General features: G+C 33.7%; 1 protein-coding gene and 1 pseudogene across 9 annotated transcripts in view; both read right to left on the reverse strand.

Moving 5' to 3' along the window:
- Nucleotides 1-22,203, reverse strand: part of CHD9 (chromodomain helicase DNA binding protein 9) — a 168,005-nt gene that overhangs the window by 99,791 nt on the left and 46,011 nt on the right. For 8 of the 9 annotated variants that reach the window (XM_023530646.1, XM_023530645.1, XM_011360141.2 and 5 more), the window contains exon 2: nt 6,108-7,727. In XM_023530646.1, the coding sequence (XP_023386414.1) occupies nt 6,108-7,565 (1,458 nt within the window). In that variant the 5' untranslated portion in view covers nt 7,566-7,727. Of the gene's footprint in view, nt 1-6,107; nt 7,728-21,900; nt 22,198-22,203 lie in introns of those variants that run through there. The other variant, XM_023530641.1, reaches the window with a different exon arrangement.
- On the reverse strand, nt 816-934 carry LOC111739616 (annotated as a pseudogene).

Here is a 22,203-nt window from a genome sequence, read left to right on the forward strand (position 1 = left end):
TTTGTGTTTTGGTTTAGACAACTAAGAATTCTAAACTTCTTTTACACCAATACCATGCTAAATGCTTAAAGATTTAAACAAATTTTAATTAACAGAGATGGTACTTTATAAGAATTTTCATTATTCAAGGGAACAATCTAAATATTACTTAGGTTTTCTCATTCTGTCTAGGGCAAAGTGGAGTGACAAGTTTTTTCATTGTTCACACATCTGTTGCTTTCCTAACTTAGGAAAAATTACCATTGTTTAAAAAAACTAGCAAAGAGATTGGGATCCTTGGACTTCAAAGGACAGGAGCAAAGGATCGCTTCCTTTAGTTTTACAGATTTTCCTCTTTTTTTAAATAATTACTTATAAACAAAATTAGCTATGTTTCTGCTTAAGATAATTTTAAAGTATCTAATGTATTCCAATAGATTCTTACTTTAGTGAGGGTAATTCCTGGAGATATAAGAATAAACATTACAAATATGAATACACAAGACTGCTCTATAAAAAGCTAAGATTTCTCTTTATTTTTTCCTGAGAATCTACCATCGTCACTATCACCTTCTGGGTAAAAACAAAACAAGAACAACAACAAAACAAAACAAAAAAACACCATAATTAAATGTTTAGATGCTTACTAGAATATATTTCAACTATCTGGAAAATTTACTCATCTATATTTTCTTGACATTGCTGGATAGCAGAGAACTTGTCATATTTCTTTACCTTTCTTCATTATTTGTAATCGTCACTCAGGAGCTAAATAGACAACATGAATTATATGTCCTACTAAGAAACCCAAAATTACAACCATAGATTTTTATTTTTGCCTACAGCAGCCGGTCTTCCTAGGTGGTCTCCCATCCAAGTACTAACCAGGCCCGACCTTGCTTAGTTTCCGAGATCAGATGAGATCAGACGTGTTCAGGGTGGCATGGCCGTAGATCAACCATAGATTCTTAAGAGTTGAAAAGAATCTACCAATAGAGTCCATTTCACCCATTATAGGAATTCCTTCTGTGACACATCTGAGCCAATTCATCTTCGCTCTTTCAGTGAAAAAGCTTCACTTCAAGCTCATTTTACTACATGGTGGTCTGCTTTTCTGTGACTTCCATTTAGTTGGCCTAATTCTGACCTCTAAGGCCCTTCAAACGTTTGAAGAAAATTATCAGCTTTACCTTTGGGGCATTAGTTGTCATCATCCTAAACACAATTGTATAAAAAAAAGTCAAAACCCTTGGAAGCAATAGCTATTTCAGCTTACTTTTTTATTTTTTGTTTTGGTTTTTTTCCCCCTCTGGTAATGGATAAACTATTTGCCAATGTAGCCAGAACATGGGATGCATAATTTTCCTCATTTAACCCATTTCCCGTTTGCCCCGAGAACACCTGGCAGCACCTGCAGCTATAGCGTTGACCCCGAGATAACTCGCGAATTACAGTCCTAGCCTCACCTCAAAGTTAGCCATGAAATATCTCTCTTTTATTTTATTTTTGCATTACTCTAGTATATTGATAGTCTTTGGAAACAAACAACATCATTTTATTTACAGCACTCTATTTTTAGTAGCAGTATTTCCATTTACAAAATATAGTAATTCTCGATCATTGAAATGTCAAATCCTAGAAAACGTTGCATTCCTATGTGGGATGTTAAAATTGTTCTCGAACAGTTGTTAGCCAAAGATTCATTTGATGAAATCCGATTTATGAATACATTTCTGTTACATTCAGATTAGAGACAAGTTCTGTTTAGAGATAACTCCAAGAACAATTTTTATGTTATTTTCACATTGAAAACCAGTCAGATTTGCTTCAGCTTCAAAGAACATTTTTATGTAAAATTAAATTAACGCTGGCAGCAAGCTGCACTTTTTTTTAAAAAGGAAATGGGTTAAATGTTCTAAAGCAAGCACTGGCCTGATTAGTAAAGTAGATTTTTGAAGAGGTGTGGCAAGTAGGAAGAAATCATTTAGTATATTTTTATATATTACAATGCATTAACATACTCTGAAGTACAGTGAAAGTTGTTAAGAACACACATAATGGAGTCGACTTTGGTTTGAATCAATCCTGGCCACTGGCTGTGTGAACTGAGGTATATTACTTAACTCTTCTGTACTGGTTTCCTCCCATGGAAACTGAAATAACTGTATCCAAATAAGAGTACTGTTGTGAGAGATCAACGTGTTAATATGTAAGTGTTTAGAACAGTGCTTGGCACAAAGTAAGTGCTCTATGTTCTAGTTATTATAATTTTTACTATTAATATGCATCGACTTTTAATTTAATAATTATGATAATACATGCAAAAAAATCTAAAGATATTTTAATTATCTTGATTCAGATTTTTCCAGATCTCAATAATAACCTTACTTTTATATGGTACTTTAGCAATCTTACAATGGCAAACTATTTAGTTATTCAAAATCATTTTCAGAAGAATATTTAATGACATAAAAATATTTGCAACATATTAACTGGAAAGTTAAAAAAGCAATCCGCCAAGCAGCATAAACTATATGATCCTAACTTTATTAAAAATGCAAAATTATATAGGTGGGGGACAGGATAGAGACAAAATAACATATCTCGCTGGAAACTTATACAACAAAACAGTATTATTTTTTGGTAGTGATGTTGTACAGAACCTATTTTTCATCTATTTGTTTTCCATATGGTCTAATTTTTTTAATAATAGCTGTGTGTTAAATTTTTTTATCAGAAAAAATTCCAATATTTTTAAATATGCCTTACGTAGGCTGTTTAAATCTGTTTCTGTTGGTTTTTTTTTTTTAAAGCTCATTAGTAATGTAAGTTTACCACCGAGAAATAAATGAAATAAAAAATCAAGGTGGTAAATAGAGTAATAAATTCATCAGAATAGGAATTATGTATAATTGTGTATACCCCGAAATTCCTTTCCTTCTGTTGACTGCTATTTCAGCTTATCTCACGTTTTTCACTGCTATAGAACTTTTCCATTAAATTTAATTTACAAATATTGAGATCACAGTGCTCCATGTTATTTCTACTTCACAAATAAGATAAAAAAAAACAAAGGCTTTGCATTACAAAATAGCAGCAAGTATTTGTCATCAGAGAACAATGAAAAGTTTATAGTATTAATCTCTCAAAATTCCTTTGTTCTAAAAATTAGAGATGAAAATAAGCTAGCATTTTCTCTATTATGTTTTGTGAGTACTTACATTTAGAAACACTTGCTGTAGCGTCTCACCTTTTTTCTTTTCTCTTTTTTAAGTGGTAAAACTCTAGAGTCAATTATATAAGAAATGTTCTCAGCAATAGTCATTGTTTTTAATGATTGACATAGACTTCATTATATACACAACCACCCTACCTCAGTTGGGGAATAAGAAAATATAAATTTTAGAAATATTCTTTACATATCCAAAATTCTCACTAAAGTTTTAAGGAATTCCAAATAGAGTACCTTCCGTGAATTTTCAAACAGTAGACTAAAGAATATACTGTTGCTATAACAAATATATCTCTTTTCCTGATTTTGATAAACCAAAGTTCTGCTTTATTATTTTTTAATTTCTTAACTTCTATACATATTTAACAATGTTAATTCAGTCTGAAGTAAAATTACTACAATTAAGAGTTTCAAAGAAAAAACCTAAGAAAAAATTTCTTTCCACGGAACCCAGGGAAACACCGTACTAATACATGAACTTCTTATTAATATAACATTTGGGCTATGTAGTAACCATCACCATCCAGAACATGACCAAAAATTACATAGGCAAAGAACTTTTCTGCTCTGCCAAAATGTCATGCATTATACATATTAAATCATTTGAATTTGACATATTTAGGATGTATGACCTATATAATTCAGTACATATTAAAACCTAAATGCAATCCATAAACATCATAATCATAATAATCCCCTAACTTCTCTACCAATCCACGTGTCCTCTTTACTCCCACAACTGGCAACTCCCAAATATCACTCTTAACGCAAATAGGAAACTTGAGAACAGACTTTCAATAAGTCAACAAAGTTTTTAAACCAACTGCCTTTTATCAGTTTTGAACATGTAATAAAAAAGAAGTTAGCTAAACAAACTCTGAAACAAAGAAGTGAGATTTAAATAAAGCCTCTTGAAGGTATCAGTGCAGAATAAGGTGACTTATGAAACGATGCTTTATGATGGGTCTGAAAAAAATTTCTCTCAGATAGTACTATATTCTATATGCTAGTATTAGGGACGTCTTTAGTTATTTATAATTATCCTCCATTCCTAAATCTATTAAAGGGAGTCTTTAATTCTTTTTAAAGCTAGTCGAACATGTTTAGAAAAACATGAATTTAACAACAAAAAAAAATTAAAATGACAAGGACTTAGAAAAATAAAATTAAGAAGTTAATAAATTTTAGGCTTAATAACTTCAATTATATGCTGGACAAAATGATTACTCAAACTAGTCAGAAATCTCTGTAAAGTGAACAGATGACCTCAGATTCAATCAGTAGAGGTTTTTCCCAGGGTCCCACATAAGATGCTTGATCCTCCTTCCAGTAGAGGGAGCAAAATCATAATGTTCTTCTCAGGCCACAAAAAGGAGAGGGGAAAGGTTTACAAGTGTCTTTTAAATATGTTAAAATCTATCAAGACATTTTAAAAAATGTACTGAAAATATCATTTGAAACAGAACTAAAATCAACCTAAAGAAAAAGATAGTTTATCTTTTTCCATTACTTCAAGGCTTTGAAATGAGAAAATGAACTCAAATATTTAATTTGAAAAACTGTGGCATATTTTGTTGTTCACCAAATCTTGCAGGCAACCAAGGTATTGAAACATTACGAATCCTTTATTTAACAAGATTTCAGAAAAATGACAAAACATACATTAAACACATTTTTATTATAAAATATATTCACATGACAAAAACTATAGAAATCAAAGGAAAGAAAAGTGTAAATTCACTACCCTAAAACAATTGATTTCCCTCCAGTATCTTTCCATATGCATATTTTCATTCTGCTATGAAAAAAGTATAATTATGAAAACATTTATTAAGTGCTTACTATGTAACTAGACACGGTTCTAAGTACTTTTACCAAAGCCCTATTAGATCCTATTATTATTCCACATTTAAAGATGAAGCAAGTGAGATATACCGAAATTATATAAATAGCTATAAGTTACACAGCTAATAAGTAACCGGAGCCAAGATTCTAACTCAGGTAGTCTAGTACCAAAGCCTACACTCTTTCTTAATCACTTTACTGTGATCTTAATTTTGAATTAGGCCTCTCTCTGTCATTAGGACATTCTCAATGTTAGTCTTCAAAGTCTTATTAATGCCTATAATAGTCTATCTAATACGGATATAATAAACTATGCTGTTTTTAGTTGTCCCTTATAGATACAGTAAGATAAATATCTTTGGGTATATTAGTTTTGCTATGTTTGGGATACTGGAATAAAGTATTTTTATACTCATATATACCACCAACTTGCTTTCCAAAATATTTGTATCAATTAACAAAGCTATGTAAGTTCTAATTTCACTATAAATTTGCCAACATTAAAGATTAATATTAAAAAACTTATTTTCAAATAGGTAAAAGTGAAACCATGCTGCAAACTGAATTACTAAAGTTGCATATTGTTCTGAATGTTGTGTACTATTTCAATTTCCTCTTTTGTAATTTCAGTTTCTATGCGGTCTATAGTTATCAACTCAAATCTTAAGTTTGCTTATCAATTTATATGAGCTTTTTATAGAAATAAATCCTATGTCCATCATATATACAATAAAATTTTCCCAATATATTGCTTCCCTTTTAATTATGGTTATTAAGTTTTCATTTGTTTTTGATCATCTTTATTTTTTAAGGCAATCATGTTACAAAAGACGTCTTAAAAGCTTACAATTTTCTAACTATAACTTAGTCCATTGCTTTGAGCACATCAATGAATCGCTTTCAAATAAGACTGTCAAGCATCAGAAACCTGTCAAAATATGCATATTCATTAAATAATACTGAGTTTGATCAATTTTGTTTTATATAAAATTAACCCAGTGAATAAAAGGCCACGCTACCCCAAAATCACCAAAATAAAAGAGCTACATACCTGTCGCTGTAAACATAGGCGATTTCTCTCATGTAAATGTTGATGATTAGAAAGCGATGAATGCCAGCTCCGAGCCTGACTATGCAACTGAGTTTGAGCCATGTCAGAAGGCCGTGTTACAAGATGGGAAGTAAAGTGCCGATCAAGGTCATGATCTAAAACATGACTTGAATGATCTTGCCCAAATGTTGACTCATCAAATTGGGGAAGGAGACCCTCATGAAGGAGGTCTTCTGGGTCAAGTCCTGTGAATGGCTCAGTTTGAGACTCCACTTGATGAAGTAAATTCTCTTCTATGGATGAAAAGCCATTCGTTTCTACATGATCATTGAAATGGCCCATTTGAGTTCCTGAGTCAACAGGATCTGGGAAGTTCATGTGCACAGGAGATAATTTTGAATTGCTATAATTACCCTGAGGATGTGATGAATGCAACATTTGGAAATTATTTGAATTCAGTGATGTATTGGGATTTAGCATATGCTGAGTAGATTCTTGCTTGATTCCCCTATGAGGTGAAAAGGAATTACTTCCAGTAAAATCTGATAAAGTCTGATTTGCATGATTAGGTGCAAGAACTGCCGAGGACTGAAGGAGACTGTTCGGTGATACGTGATTACTGGAAAAGGAATAATGTGAAGAAAACTGCTGCGAATTACTGACAGAACAAGAAGTCATATTTGGAGACGGTCCATTAAAATTTCCTTCTTGCCGACTGCTACACTTGAGAAAGTGTACTGAAGGAGTTGACGTTTGAGGAAACTGCTGCATCGAAAGAGACTGCTGTGAAGAAGATGCATTAGTAATCTGTGGTGGGTGGTTAACACTGACTCTGTGTGGACCAGAAACATTAACATCCATAAAATTTTTAGACTGGCTGAGAGAATTTTGCCCTGGGTTGAGAATATTTCTGTTTTGTTGTGAGCGCAGTGAAGTACACTGTGTATGTTGTTCATTGGCCTGAAATAAGGCAAAGTCATGGTGTGCCACAAAGCTTTTATTTTGATGCATAGAGTGAGAATGTCCTTGTTGGTGAAAAGGAGACCCATTTTGATTTGAAATGCCAGTAGCTGTCTGATGGCCCCACATTGGACTGCCATCTGCTACATCTGGAAACAAACCATTGGGTTGGTTTTGGGGGTGGATCGGAGAACAGTTAAACTGAGAGTGTGGAGATAAAACATGTTCGGCTGGGCTACCAAAAGACTGATTAACTTGATGAAATTTCATTGAGTCAAACTGATTTAACTGTTCGTAATCAGTCATCTTCTGATGTGTTGGAGTACCTTGAACATGGTTCAATGAGTCTATGTGCAAAGGTTCAAATTCTGCACCCAAGTTCAATTCATCAACTAGTGAAACAGGTCCTGGTTGTACAAATGCATCATCTGACAAACCTTCTAAGGTCTCACTAAAAAGATTGGCATCATCGAAAAAGTCCATCATTGGATCTGTCATCTTGAAAAATTCAGTAATAACCCGAGCTGTTCACTCCAAGTGAAGTATGTTCAGCTTCTCTGTTGTAGGTATTACTGGATCATTTCCAAAGGTCATCAACTAATCCGACACAGGTCGATGTTCATTACTGCTCCAGACGGCATGTCTTCAAGTGTCAGAATCCTAAAAAATAAAAACAAAAGCAATTAAAGTTTATTTAAATGATGAGGATCCATTAAAGTTCTATAAAGTTTATGGATGATTAAAAAAAACAAAATTTCAGTGAACAGTATTATTCGGTAGAATAATTTATTGCAAATAGATAACTTTTCCCTACCGGGGTGGGGCGGGGGGGAAGGAAAGCTGGTTCACGGGACATTGCTATATGCATATTTAAAATGATGCATATTACTTCATTTTGAAGTTCATATATGATGACGGAATGTAAACTTGAGAATGCTTTGTCATTCTCTACCGTACCATAAAGTAGCCATCACTCCCTAGTGACTCTAGTATGTGTAAAATAGATATGCGTTATACTTCAAAGTTATATCTTATTAAGAGAGCTGACACGAGTTCCTCTCAGTTAGTGTGTCATGATCTTTTCCTATACATCTCCGAGCAGATAAATCTATGATTTCATTGGGTACATGTGGAAATGCATCAAGAAGAGCAATTGTATGAAGTCATGGTAACTTGGTCCAAAAGTGAGATAAAAGTTAGACATCTATTCAGCTGACAGACAAGAGAGACACATGGTATGTTGGAGATGTCCCTACATATTGTTACCATGGTCCTCTTGCTCACCTACCATGGAATATCAGCCTTCTTGACAGCCAAAAAATTGAGACATCTGTGTAGCAAAACCAAGCACCTTCCTGTTAAGTTATATTCATTACTTTGTCCTTAGCGCCCCCCTCCATGAAATCATTTGGAATGTATATGTTGCTTATTATAAACTGTGCAAATAAATGTGTACTGACAATCAAGCTGAGGCAAAAACAGAAGCTTGAGCTAAGCAATAAATTAGTCTTATGATAGTCTCAAGGGAAAAAAAGACTACATTTATATTTATATACACACACAGACACCCTATTTATGTGTGGAAAGGTTCTAACAGGTTACTTGCTAATATGAAATGACTAGCTAATTTTGTTCCAGGCTTGTATCATTCCAAACATTTTTAACAAAAGTATTTACGGTTTTGCCCCCACGGCCTTGCACGAAAAACCACAAATGGAGGTTCTTGCTCATCTACATATTAATTTATTCAAAAACTAGTGAAGGCCTAAGAAACTTTTCCAGAACTTCTATTTTTGAGGTCCATATTGGGAAACGTAAATTTCCTAAACAAAATGTCTGCTTGCTATTTAAACATGGAAATACTTTTGAAAAATTCTGAGTAAAAACTATCAAAATCTGTATTAATTTTACCTAGAAACGTACTTATCAATCACAATGGTATCTAAGTGCTTTAACAAATATGACTTTAGAAAAAATAAACTATAGAAAAAATTACTTTTCCAAATTTTATAATTGTGAGACTGAGCAGATGGAGGGCTATGCAGCCTGAGAGGAACAAAGTATTAGCCAAAAAAAAAATAAGGTAGGGAAAAATCACTTCTCTGGAACCCTTTTTATTCAACTTCAGGCTCCCGACTAGGGAATATGTATGTATACATAAGCCACTGATTAGGAAAGCAGTGTTGTATGTTTTTATGAGAAGATATGACTATTTATCAAGAGGAAATAAAAAGAAATATAATGGAAGTTACTAAATCTAATATGCCATCAAATGTAAGGTACATCATTAGCTGATTGACATGAAGAAAAAATGCTGCCAATTAAACTGTGACACCATTCCACTTCAAATTTTAATAATAACTTTTCAAATGTCTTTAGTCTTAGACTTCTTCCAAAGGATTTACCAAAACTCACTGAAAAAGAAAAAAGAAAATCCAAGTAGATCTATAGCAAAGAGACTGAACTGTAATTAACAACTTCCCAACCAAGAAAAGCCTGGGACCAGATAGTTTTAATGGTGAAATCTACCAAATATGTAAAGAATTAACACCAATTGAACTTCTCAGACTTTTCCACAAAAGTGAAAAGGTGGGAACACTTCCTAAGTCATTCTGTGAGGCCAATACTACCCTGATATCAAAGCCAAAGACATTAAAAGAAAAAAAAAACAAAACACTACTAAAGAATAATATTTATTATAAATATAGTTGAAAATAATCAACAAAATACTTGCAAACCAAATCCAGCAGCACATTACACACACACACACACACACACAAACACACATCATGAGCAAGTGGGATTGATCCCAGGCATGTAAAGATAATTCGACATACACAAATCAATGTAACATCATATTAATAGAATGAAGTGGAAAAAGTGCATCATCTCAATAGATGCAGACAAGCATTTAACAAATTCTAACACCCTTTCTGATAAAAAGACTGAGTAGAAGAGGAATAGAAAGGAACTTCCTCAGCATGATAAAGGCCATGTATGAACAACTTACAGCTAACACCAAACTCAGTAGAAACAGAATGAAAGCTTTTGCCCTAAGATCAAGAACAAGACATGGATGTCCACTTTCACTACTCTATTCAATACAGTACTGGAAGATCTAGCCAGAGAAAATAGGCCAAAAAGTAAAATAAAAGGCATCTAAATTTGAAAGGAAGAAGTACAACTATCTCTATTTAAAGCTAACATGATCTTATGGAAAACTATAGATAATAAACACAAAAAGAGTTAATGAACTAATCCAGCAAAATTGCAGGATACAAATCTATGAAGAAAAATCGGCTATATTTCTAAAAGATAGCAATCAATATTCCAAAATGGAAATTAAGAAATTCATATACAATCACAGTAAAAGATTAAAATACTTAGGAATAAATTTAATGAAGGACAAGGTGTAGAGGTGTGGACATGAGGACAATGAAACATTGCTGACAGGAATTACAGTATGTCTGAATAAACTGAAGACACACTGTGTACACAGATTGGAAGACAACCCTGTTAAGATGACAATACTACCCAAAGCAATCTACATATTCAACGCTACTCCTATCAAAATCCGAATTTTTTTTGCAGGGAAAAAACAAACTCATCTCAAAATTCAAATTCATATGGAATTTCGAACAGCCAAAACAATCTTGAAAAAGAAAAACAAACTGGGAAGACTCATACTTTCTAATTTTAAATTTACTACAAAACCAGCTATCAAAACAGTGTGGTACCAGCTTATAGACATATAGATCAATGGGATAGAACTGAAAGCCCAGAAACAAACCCTCACATCTACCACCAACTGACTTTTCACAAGGGTGCCAAAGACTACCATTGATGCTAATAAAACTGAATAGCTACTTGCAGAAAATGAAGCTGAACTCTTACCTTACACCATATGCAAAAATTAACTCAAATGGATCAAAGATCTAAATTTAAGAGCTAAGACTATGTAACTCTTAGAAGAAAACATAGCGGCAAATCTTTACGACTTTGGATTTGGCAATGGTTTCTTAAACGTAACACCAAGAGAAAAAATTGATAAATTAGACTTCATAAAAATTAAAAATCTTGTGCATCAAAGAGCACTACCAAGAGAGTAAAAAAACACATAAAATGGGAGAAAAATATTTGCGAATTGTATCTGATAAAGGTTTAATATCCAGAATGTATAAAGAACTCTCACATTTCAATACTATAAAGACAAACGATCCAATTTTAAAACGGACAAAGGGCTTCAATAGACATTTCTCCAAAGAAGATACAGGAATGGCTAATAAACACAGTATCAGCCGTTAGGGGAATGCAAACCAAAACCACACTGCTATCACTTCATACCTACTAGAGATATTAAAAAATGGGAAATAACCGGTGTTGGAGAGGATGTGTAGAAACTGGTGTGCGCACATGCACACACACACACACACACACATACACCAGGCATGCTGCTTCCTCAAAGTTTTTGCACTTGCTGAGTACACTCTTCCCTCATTTCATTCCATTCTTTTCTCCAAAGTGACTTTCTCAGTGAGGCCTTTCCTGACCATCCTATCTAAAATGTCATATCATTCTCTCCACATTTCACATTCGCCTTCCCTGCTTTACCTTTTGCCTTAGTGTTAGCTAACATTCTATATATTTTACAATTTATCTTGTTTAAAGCTTATGTTTCCTGTAAAATGTAAGTTCGAGGTAAGAAATTTTTATTCAATGCATCCCTAGCAACTATTAAACAGTTTCTATCACACAGTGAGCAGTCAATAAATACTTCTTGTACAAAAAAAAACCACTTTTTTTAGGTGAGGAAAAGGAATGTTATGTAAGGCAGAAACTGTTTTCTTGTTCTTTTAAAAAAAATCTTATGTGAAACACTTTTATAAAATGGCAACAGCAGTTATCTAGACATTGACTTAAGGCTCATTTAAAAAATATTTTTAACTTTTAATTGCAGTAAAACTTAAATAGCAAAATTTGCCATCTTAACCATTTTTAAGTGCTTAGTTCAATAGTTTTAAGTATATTCACACTGTTGTGCAACCAATCTCTAGACTTTTTTCACCTTCCAAATTTGAAACCCTGTACCCATGGGACAACTCCCCATTTCCCCCTCCCCCAGACCCTGGTGATCACCACTCAATCTTCTGTTTCTATGAATTTGACTACTTTAGAAATCTTATACACATATAATTATAGTACTTGTTTCTGTGTGTGACTGGCTTATTTCACTTAGCATAATATTCTCGAGATTCATCTATTTAGTAGCAGATGTCTTAATAAATATACCATTGTATATTATGACCCATTTTTAATTGGGGGGAGGTACTTTTTCAAGTTCTTTTTGAACAAGAAGCATCAGGTGCTGCTATAATACCCACTCTTTGGCAGTATACTTAGCTATTTTAGGGGAAGTAGAATAAAAGATATCTAGATATCAAATCCCAAACTGTGACCTAATTTTCAGCCCTAAACTGCTTAGAACTTCTAACCAAAGTACTCTGAAAGTAATTATTTAATATAGACATCTGCTGCATCTCTGCTTAATATACTTAATAGTTACTTATAAGCCTAAATGTACATTTTCAAAGAAGGCTAAAAGGATCCAAGGGAAATTTCATTATCCAAAACTATAGACTAAAGCCTATTACTATTATTTCTTTTACCTGTATCAGAAGACCCAAATTGTAGTCTTTGGTACTAACTGAATGTGTGACAACATTTTTAACCCTTGGCCTGCAGTTTTCTCATCAATGCCAGTTTGCACTAGATGTTTGTGAAGGTGTCTATTTTCGTTTATTCCTATCCACTTATTCAAAACTTTTAAAAATCTGCAACTTCCAAGAAAGGAATTTTAAAACAAATACCTACCCCAACCGAGTTAAAAAATCCATGAGTGGGTGGCGGGGGGAGGACACAGAAAAAGCTTAAAATCCTCAGTAAAGAATGCAAGAAAATATATATAAAAACTTATCTGAGATTTAATTTCAAAAAATACTTGTTAATTTAAAAAATTATGTTTCTCCTCTTGATATCAACTGTAACATTCTACACCTAAAATTCTCAAAAAAAAAATTCAGTTAAAGAAGGTCACTGGTATTTATTAGTATCACTGTCCTCATTTTATTTTCCAGGCTAATATGACCTTAATATATAAAATCACTAGTACTAGCAAAAAATTAAACCCTAACAGAAAAATAAACTACTTTGTCATAATTATCCAGAAAGACATCCCTCTAAATTACTTCTAATAGCTAATCACAAATCTTTAGGTTTTATTAATGTACAATACAGGAAATCATTACAGAAGCCCACTTGATAAGAGGCTTTAATGTCTGTATGTATGTTTTGGATTAATCTAACTGCATTATGTATAGATTTTTAACTGTTATAATTATAAAATAAAATAGAGCACTAGTTAATTAGAAAAATATCTAGCAAATACAAGTCAAACATGGCATAGTTGAAGGAGCTTAGGAGTGAGTTCAAATGCCAACTGCCACCTGTAAGCTGTATACTTGAGCAATTCTTAGAAATTCTGTCTTCTTCATCTGACTATCTACATTGCAGGGCTATTGCAGAGTTCAGAAGAATATTTTCAAAGTACTAAAATATAGTTAGGTGCTATATATATATGTATATGTATGTATTTCCCCTATATTGATTTGTAGAACTAGGAACACTGATCAAGATTCTACAGTGACTTCCTAAAAAATTACTAAGATCCAAGCCAGTTATACTGATTGTACTTAGTTTCCAACTCATTTTAAAAGTATTTTATACTAATCAACAGTATCATCTGCCTAAACTTATCCTTACCCTGCCAACTGTATATACGTGCTCATTTTATTTCCTTGCTAAAGACAGCAAGGTCTCTCCATCCTTATTTGCTTCCATTCTCCCACAGATAATCTATTCTTCAACTTCATAAATGTTGCTGAATTCATCAAACTTGCTCACACCTCCACTAATGCATATGGGAAGTTCTCCTAGTACGACACTGCTCCCCCCCACTCATCATTTGATAAAGTAATATCTTTGAGATTAAACTCAAGCTCTACCATCTCCAGGAAACCTGTGTGTGTACACACACACACACACACACAAACACACATACACGAATGGCTCAGTGATGCAATTTAAGGTTTAATTCCATTATCCCTCAGTCAAAGAAGTCTACTTTTTCACTGATAAGTCATTCTACAAAAGGGGCCCTACAGCATAGTAAGTAAAAGTACAGGTTTTGAAGATTACTCTGGGGTGAGGTAATTCTGGCTCTATCACTTATTAGCTTTGTAATCTTAGGCAAATTGCTTAATCATTTTGGAGCTCAGTTTCTTCACCTGTGAAATGGAGATTGCTGTACTGATTTGCTGTACTGATCCTATAGAACTACTGTAAATAATCTATATCCAACAAACTATGTAAACACTGTTTTCCAACTGTGCTCCTTGGATTGCTGGGTAATCTTTAGCCATTGAAAGAGAGGTTTTTGACCTCCCTTACCTCATTTCCTCCCCAATAAAAGACTCCACCCTGAATATTCTATCACTTATTTTACAAATTGAGCTTCGAAGAGGGTTAAAAAAAAATATATATCCTGTTGGAAAAAAAGATTCCTTGGTTTAAAAGAAGTGAAAACCACTCATCTAAATAGCAACCACCTAATGCTTCTATCATCATCTCCCCATGCAGATACCCACTTACTAAATTCAATTACATTTTGGTTGCATTCACACTTAATTTAGTGTTACTTTGCATCTCCCAGAAAGGAAAATCTTTAAAACACAATCTCATATCTACTCTTGGTAAAAAATTGAGGATAATTAATTTGGGGCTGATATTGAAATTACAAGTTTCCTAGTTACTACTGGAGTCAGGACAAGTTGTTTAATTGAAATAATCCTGAACATCAATCATACCCATAACCAAATTAAGTGTAAATATATACTCTAAAGCCAAATAAATTTCAACTAATATGAAAAAACAAGAAATTGATTTAAATGAAGAATTTTCCAAAGTTTGAAATACACAAAAAACAGACCCAGGCTGATTATCAGCATCTAACTTGCAGGGTTGTTATACAGTTCAGAACTACATTCAAAGTTCCCAAAATACAGTTAAGTGCTCAAGAAATGTAGCTTTCCCTCTCAAACCTGTCATTTCTTTTCTGGCTTCCCCAAACCTAGTCATTCAAACCTTCCCGTGACTGTTCAGAAGTTTTGCAACTGAAATTCACCAGTCATTTTTTCAGAACCGTGCATCTGTCTTTGCATCTTTCCCTTTTTTCTTCTGGCTAGTGTCAGAAGAGGAAGTATGACTTCTCCAAAGAGAAATCTTTCACCTCTTGATACCATTCCATCTAGCCTTTCAAAGGGCTTAACACCCACACACATTCCATCTCTCTCAAGGATCTTTAATCATCCTCCTCCAAGTGCCTGCTTCCTTTCTAACTTTAGGCACCAGCAGACCTCCTCTACCTTAACAAAAATGCACGAACAAAATCAATATATTTCTATCCTTCCATTCAATGACAAATATTGAAAATAAAGTGATCCACTGTCTCCATTTTCCAAATATCCATCTGCCTGTTAATGTCTTATACTTTAGTTTCTGCCATTAAATTACTGTAACTACACTTTCAAAGATGGCTATTAACCTTCTAGACAAACCTAAATGTTCCTTCAATCTCTGCCTTTGACCACTAAGAAACACTTGCCATCAATATGCAGAGACAGTAGAAGCTAAATTCAAATGCTATCTTTTGTATGAAGTCTCCAATCATCTATGCATCTCCATCTATTATGTACTATTTAGGCTTTGAGTGCTTAAAAGGAAAGGTCTATGACTTATTCATCTCAGGTACCACCTACAACCCTAGTTGCTCCATAGTAAAAGCTGTTTAAATGTTTTCTGAACTCAATTCAATTAACCCCTCTGCCTCTGGATATTCTCTTAGTTTGCATGACACTATGCTTTTTTTTTTCCCCCTATGGCTTTCCTTGTTATTTCCTTCTTATTTAAAGTAGTTTAATAGATTTAAGTTTCTATGTACTGATTTCATTTCTACCAAATCTACTTATCTAGCATTTCGAATGCTGTCAAATGTTGATATACATCTTCAACGTATCCTCTAAAACGTGATTTCACATTTAAATCCTTGAGAAACTCAATTCTACTTTTCCCAGAATACTATAAATTACTCATTTAAACTTTTTTTCTTACTACTGTTATAAAATAAAGATATAATACTCAATATCTCACTACTTTAAGGAGACCATATAGCATCTCATTGCCCTCCTTGAGGTCTGATCAAGACTTCAAGAAGTCTTCTGATCAGTCTTCTTTCAAGACTTGTTTGATGAAGTTACAGATATGAATTTTTTCATTCTTCTCAGAGCACAACCCCTAAAATAGTGTACTATTAACTCTATTTTAAAAGCCAAACATTTTTAATATCAAGAAAAGTGTCTTTTATTTAACTATAACTTTGAAAACATAGAATGATGTTTTGTTCTAATCTGTTCTAATCCAACAGACGCAACATGAGTACTCATTTTTGGACTGAAAATCTTTGCATTTTCGATTTCATATTCCTCTATACTATGTCTCATTTAGGTAGAAATATCTATTCATCAGCAAATATTCAACTTTGGAGATTAAAAATAAGAACAAGATTTTTCATATATAGTGGTATTTTAATCAAACCACATAACTGAATAAGAAGTAACCGGCATTCTCATACACTGCTAAAAGGAGTGTATACTGGAACAACAAATTTGGAAAACTATGGCTAAAGCTGAACATATGCAAACCTGTGACCAACTTTTCCACTGGCAGAAATACATACTCCACAAGAATGTGTGCATGTGCGTAGTGACAGACAAATATGAGAATGCTCCCAACAGCCCCCAAATGAAAACATATCTATCATACATCAGAGTTAACAGCAATGAGAACGAACTACTCCTGCATGGAGACACACGTATTCGTCTCAGACATAAGATTAAGCAAAAAACACACACTATATGATTTCATTTACATGAAGTTCAAGAACAGGAAAACTATGGTTTTCAGAGTCAGCATAATGATCACCTCTGGGAAGACTGAAAGGGGGTGATAACTGGAAGGGAAAGTTTGAGGGAGGCCTGGGGTGCCAATAATAACGTTCTAGTCCTTGACCTGGTTGGTGGTTTGGGGGATGTGTTTATTTTACAATAAGTCAGACAGCTATATTTTTATGATTTACACTTTTCTGAATGTCCTTAACTTTAAAAAAAATTTTTTTAATTTAACTGGAACAAGATAAAGCATAAGCAAATATTTACAAATCACTGTTTAGAGTATATGTCACTCATAAAACATTGGTAAACAAATATAGAATGGTCTCCTAATTCAACTCTATATACTGCTGATTTCAACACGTTTACCAAAGCAGAAGTAAAAAGCATATTCTCATACTTAGTTACACAGTGAATTCACTTAATTATGCAACCTCTGAAATAAAATATTCCCTAATACTAGAAACATCTGGCAACTCAGTTTCTTTGTACATCGGTTTCCTCATCTATAAAAGACTAAGTAAGTGCACCAAATCTAAAATCTTAAATTTTTAGATTTGTTTTAGGTAAAGCTGCCCAGTTCCTGGAATGGAACAAAAATTTCAATGAAAAGAAAATGCTGAATTGCCTTTTTAAATATAAACACTGCAAATATAATATAACTGAAAAATAGAGAAATAGATGGAATTCCAGTCTGTTAATTCCATGAATGATTTTTAACTACTCGAACGTGATAAAATCTAAAAATTTAAAACAAACTTTATGCAAAATATGACACCTAATCACTATCTCAACCATTTTTTTCATCTTATAAAATGAACAAGATATAGATGAGCAGTTATATTTCAGATGCATATCCATTGATTTCCAACAGAATAAAATGTAATATACTTTATACTGCTGCTGCTTAGTCAAGTAAACTTGAAATGACCACTGGACATGAAAAACAATCTTTTGGGTTTTTTTTCATATTTCAAATCATGTCCCTTTGTTTCAGTAACAATGGTTAAAATTACTGGTTAAAAAAAGGTTTTAACTACAATTAAAAAATAGTTACCTAGTTTAACTTCAGTTAATAATGCCAAATTATAACAGAAACATTGCTATCTGTAGCTAATTGATAAACAGGTACTAATGGCCTGAACTATAATTTTCACTCAACCTTCATAAATAAGCTGTATTAAGAAAATATGCAAACTTTCAAAAACTGAAGCACATTGATAAAAACTAAGATCATTTCAGTTACCAATCCTTCTAAGAAAAATCTGAAGCTTGCTTCTTCCTCTCGAAACACACACTCTGAATGTCATAGTATGGTGTCACCCACATAGTTAACAAACATATCCTGAAGCAATTATGCAGATGAAGGTAGTCCCCATCTTCTGAAGCACCTGTCTGGGGATGGTGTCTAAAACCCGATTTCCTGCCAAACATTCTCCCTTCATCTTATCTCAGTAAATCACACCACCGTCTAGATCCTGAAACCTGGAACCTGAAGGTCATTTCTGACACCTTTCCTTTCACGTCCAACCCATCAAGTTGTCATCCCCCCCCATTCTTATCTCCATCTCTCTATATCAAATCAAATCTCACTTTTCCTTTCGTTCATCTGCACATATGCTACCCCAGTGCCAACTACCACATGTAACCTCAACTGCAGTAGCATGTCTTTGCTTTCACTCTTGCTTCCTCTAATCTCTTCTCAACTAAATTGATACTTACAAATTTTAAATTAAAGCTTATTACTCCTCTGCTTCAAAATCTTCAATGACTGCAATGTCCCTAGTAAAACCCAAGTCTCTGACATCCCCTGCAATGCCCTGCATGATGTGCTCTCTGCCCATCTCTCTCATTCCGTCTTCCATGGTTTGCCTCCATTATGCACCTGCCATCCTGCTCTTCTTTCGTTTCTTGCAACCGAACGAGCTATTTTTTGCCTTCGTATATATTTTTCTTCCTTCCAGAAAACTCTTTCCCTGTCTGGCTTTTTTACGTCATGTAACACAACCTACGAGAGGCCTTCTCTGACCAGTCTAAAATCCTGCCCATTTTTCTCTCTCACAGCAGCACCCTGTTCTCTTCCTTTATTGAATTCATCACAAGTTGTAATTTGAATGTATTGTTCATGATCAGTTTCCACTATCAAAATGTAGATTCTACAAAGGCACAATTCACTTAATATGCACTTAATTATGTTATATATAATAAATTGAATAAATGAAAGAATCACTTAATAAATCTGTTTCATAAATGAATGGCTGTGAATGACTTGGAACCCAGAGAAAAAATTACAGCTCAAAGTGGCTTCCCCTACTGTAGGTCTCCCATTATCACTTGATCAGCTTTTGGGAGGAGGAGCAAAAAAGTGTTCCTGCAAACTTTAAGGCAATAAATACAACAGAGGAAATGTCAGGAAGTTGTACATATGTCAAATAAGTGAGACAAATAATGCTACGCTCTCATGGAAAAGAGAAATTCTTAACGGTTACAATGACAAGAAATGATTTTATTCACAAAGTAGAATTTGACCTGAGTTATTCCCAGACTTGAAAAAATCAGACAGGTGGAAAGTAGGGGAGTGAAGTCCAAATAAGAAAGTAAACAGAAGTATAAAGTTTTAGAAGATAGCTGTAAAATTTAACTTGGCAACTTATACTTACAAAATAAGTGTAAAAAAGCTAATTCTTCCATCATGTAAGAAATATACATTGTGTTGACATGTTAATCATGTTGACTACAACTACAAAACATTTAAAAGGCTACGATAAAATCATTCTCTCAATTTCCATAAATCTCTCGATTCCAAGTTCTTAAAATACTTTGATAACATATTCTAATCATTAGTTTTCATAACTCATTTCCACTCTGATCAACTTAAGTTTCTATATTCTTACTTATGTTGTTTATTCACTATAGTGATACTTGATGAAATTTCTCAAGTAGATCTATTATTTTATTTTTCCTTTATAGACTTTGACCTGAGATTTCATTTCTCTTCTGTCGAAGTACTCAGTTGACTTCTACATTTATATCAATGGTTAACAAATTTAAGCCTTTAGAAAATCTAAAATGTTCAACATGTATCAATTTTTATCTTACAACTGATGGAGGCTTCGATACATTTTACTTCTAAATCTCTAAGGCTACATCATCAGTTCCTGCAACTTAAATTTATACATTAAGCCCCTCCCTTCACTTCTGTCTTGTTTCCATAGGTAAAAGGCCATGATCTATTCCAAGCCTTACAGAAGGCATTCGGTTACATTAGATAAAGGATTTGGATTGAAAAATTTCTAAAGATACTTGTGATTTCATTAATCTCACCTTGTTATGGGCTTTTTCCATTGACAGCATTGCTTAACTTTATTCATACCCACTCGAGGTAATTCATTTAATAACATTATTTTCAGGTAAGACAAACTATAGCACTATTTGTTTCAACACCTCTGCCTTTTCTTATCCTTAAGTTCAAGGACAACTTTTTTATTTCAGAGGACAGGTTTCATGAGATACTTAGAATCACGGAACTGCAAAACTTTAGAAAACTAAGGTTCACAGAGGTTAAGAAACTTGACTATATCTACACAGTGTGGGGGTCGGGAGGAGTACCACTCTGGCATGCAGATTATTTCAAGCTAAAAAACAAAGCCCAACATATAGGAAGAGGTCCCCCCCCCCTTTTTTTTTTTTACCTCTCCCTTTCTTAAAGAGATTCAGACAGAAAAACTTTCAGGAAGGGAACCTCAGCACACTAGCACGTCGTATGAATTAAGTATGGTAGGCAGGAAGGATCCATGCAAAAACCTGTTCACTGGATTTCCCTCTGTCCCATTGTTTGAGTTGCCCAGCAAGAATGTGTTTGCCACTTTCTAGGCTACCTGTGAATTGCCCATTTCCCCTTTGAAATACCATAAGCTCCCCACCGCCCAACCCACCCTTTCTCCTTTGTCCAAAGTAACAGAGCAACCTCCTTTGCCTCAGTCTTTGGAGTTTTCATGCTTATGTGAATCCCCCATGTCCACCTATTAAAATCTGGTTTTCTTCTGTTAGTCTCTTGTTTGTTGGTTAAATTATCTGACCAGCCAGAAGAACTAAGGAGGTAAGAGAGAAACTTTCCCCAGCCCAGACAACAGCTAGTCAAGTGGCAAAGTTCTGATTCTCTCCAATCAGCACTCAAGAACAAGACTTTACTGGTTACAGCAGTACAATGTTTTTTCCTAATGTTATTTCCCTATATCCTTAGGACATTATCTTTTTCTAGTTAATCAATCACAAGGTTTTTGTTTTTTAACTCTACAGTAGCCACTCTCCTAAAACTTTCCAAGGATGACAGATATCAGAAGCAAATCCCGGAGTCAACTTATTTTCCCCCAAGAGCACTTCATGGCTATCTTATAGGATATATAGTTTACGAGAAACTTCCCAAGGACTAAGACCACCAATACTTTGTAGTACATACACTACAACAATTTAATATGAAGTGTCAAAGTAATAGAAGTGGAAACTGAAAGAAAAGTCTTGGAAGATAAATATGGGTCTAACACTTTTGTTTGGAACAAAAGCTATTTTTCATTTAACAAATATTCATCAATTATCTATCATGTAGAAAGCTCTGCCTGCAAAGCTATCAGCAAAAAGTCACATTTAAATTCGAGTTCTGTAAATCCAACAGAAAAGGATTGCTATATTCATACTTTTGCATTGCAAACACAAAACACTCAAAACACAACACAGCTCTGCCTCTGCAATGTGGACTCTCCCCTGAAGTTCACCTTGTATGCATTCATGTGTTTCTGGAACTAGTTGTTCTTTTAAAAAGTACGGATACAATTATGCAGAGTTGAGTAGAATAACATTACACGAGATAAGCCCTCTTTTTAGTTCAAGATCATAGCTGGTTAAGTAGAACTGGAGAGTCTGAAATCAGAGAAAAAGGAAAAGGTGAAAAGTAGCATGCAAAACTGAAAAACTAAGTTGTGACAGTGTTTTTATTAACGAAGATAAGCTTTGATACGGGGCGATTCCGAGGTAGTTATGAGTATTCCACATAAATGTCACATTAGTGCCAAATTCCA

The sequence above is a fragment of the Pteropus vampyrus genome, unplaced genomic scaffold, assembly GCF_000151845.1.
Source record: "Pteropus vampyrus isolate Shadow unplaced genomic scaffold, Pvam_2.0 Scaffold51, whole genome shotgun sequence".
In the NCBI taxonomy this organism is placed as follows: Eukaryota; Metazoa; Chordata; class Mammalia; order Chiroptera; family Pteropodidae; genus Pteropus; species Pteropus vampyrus.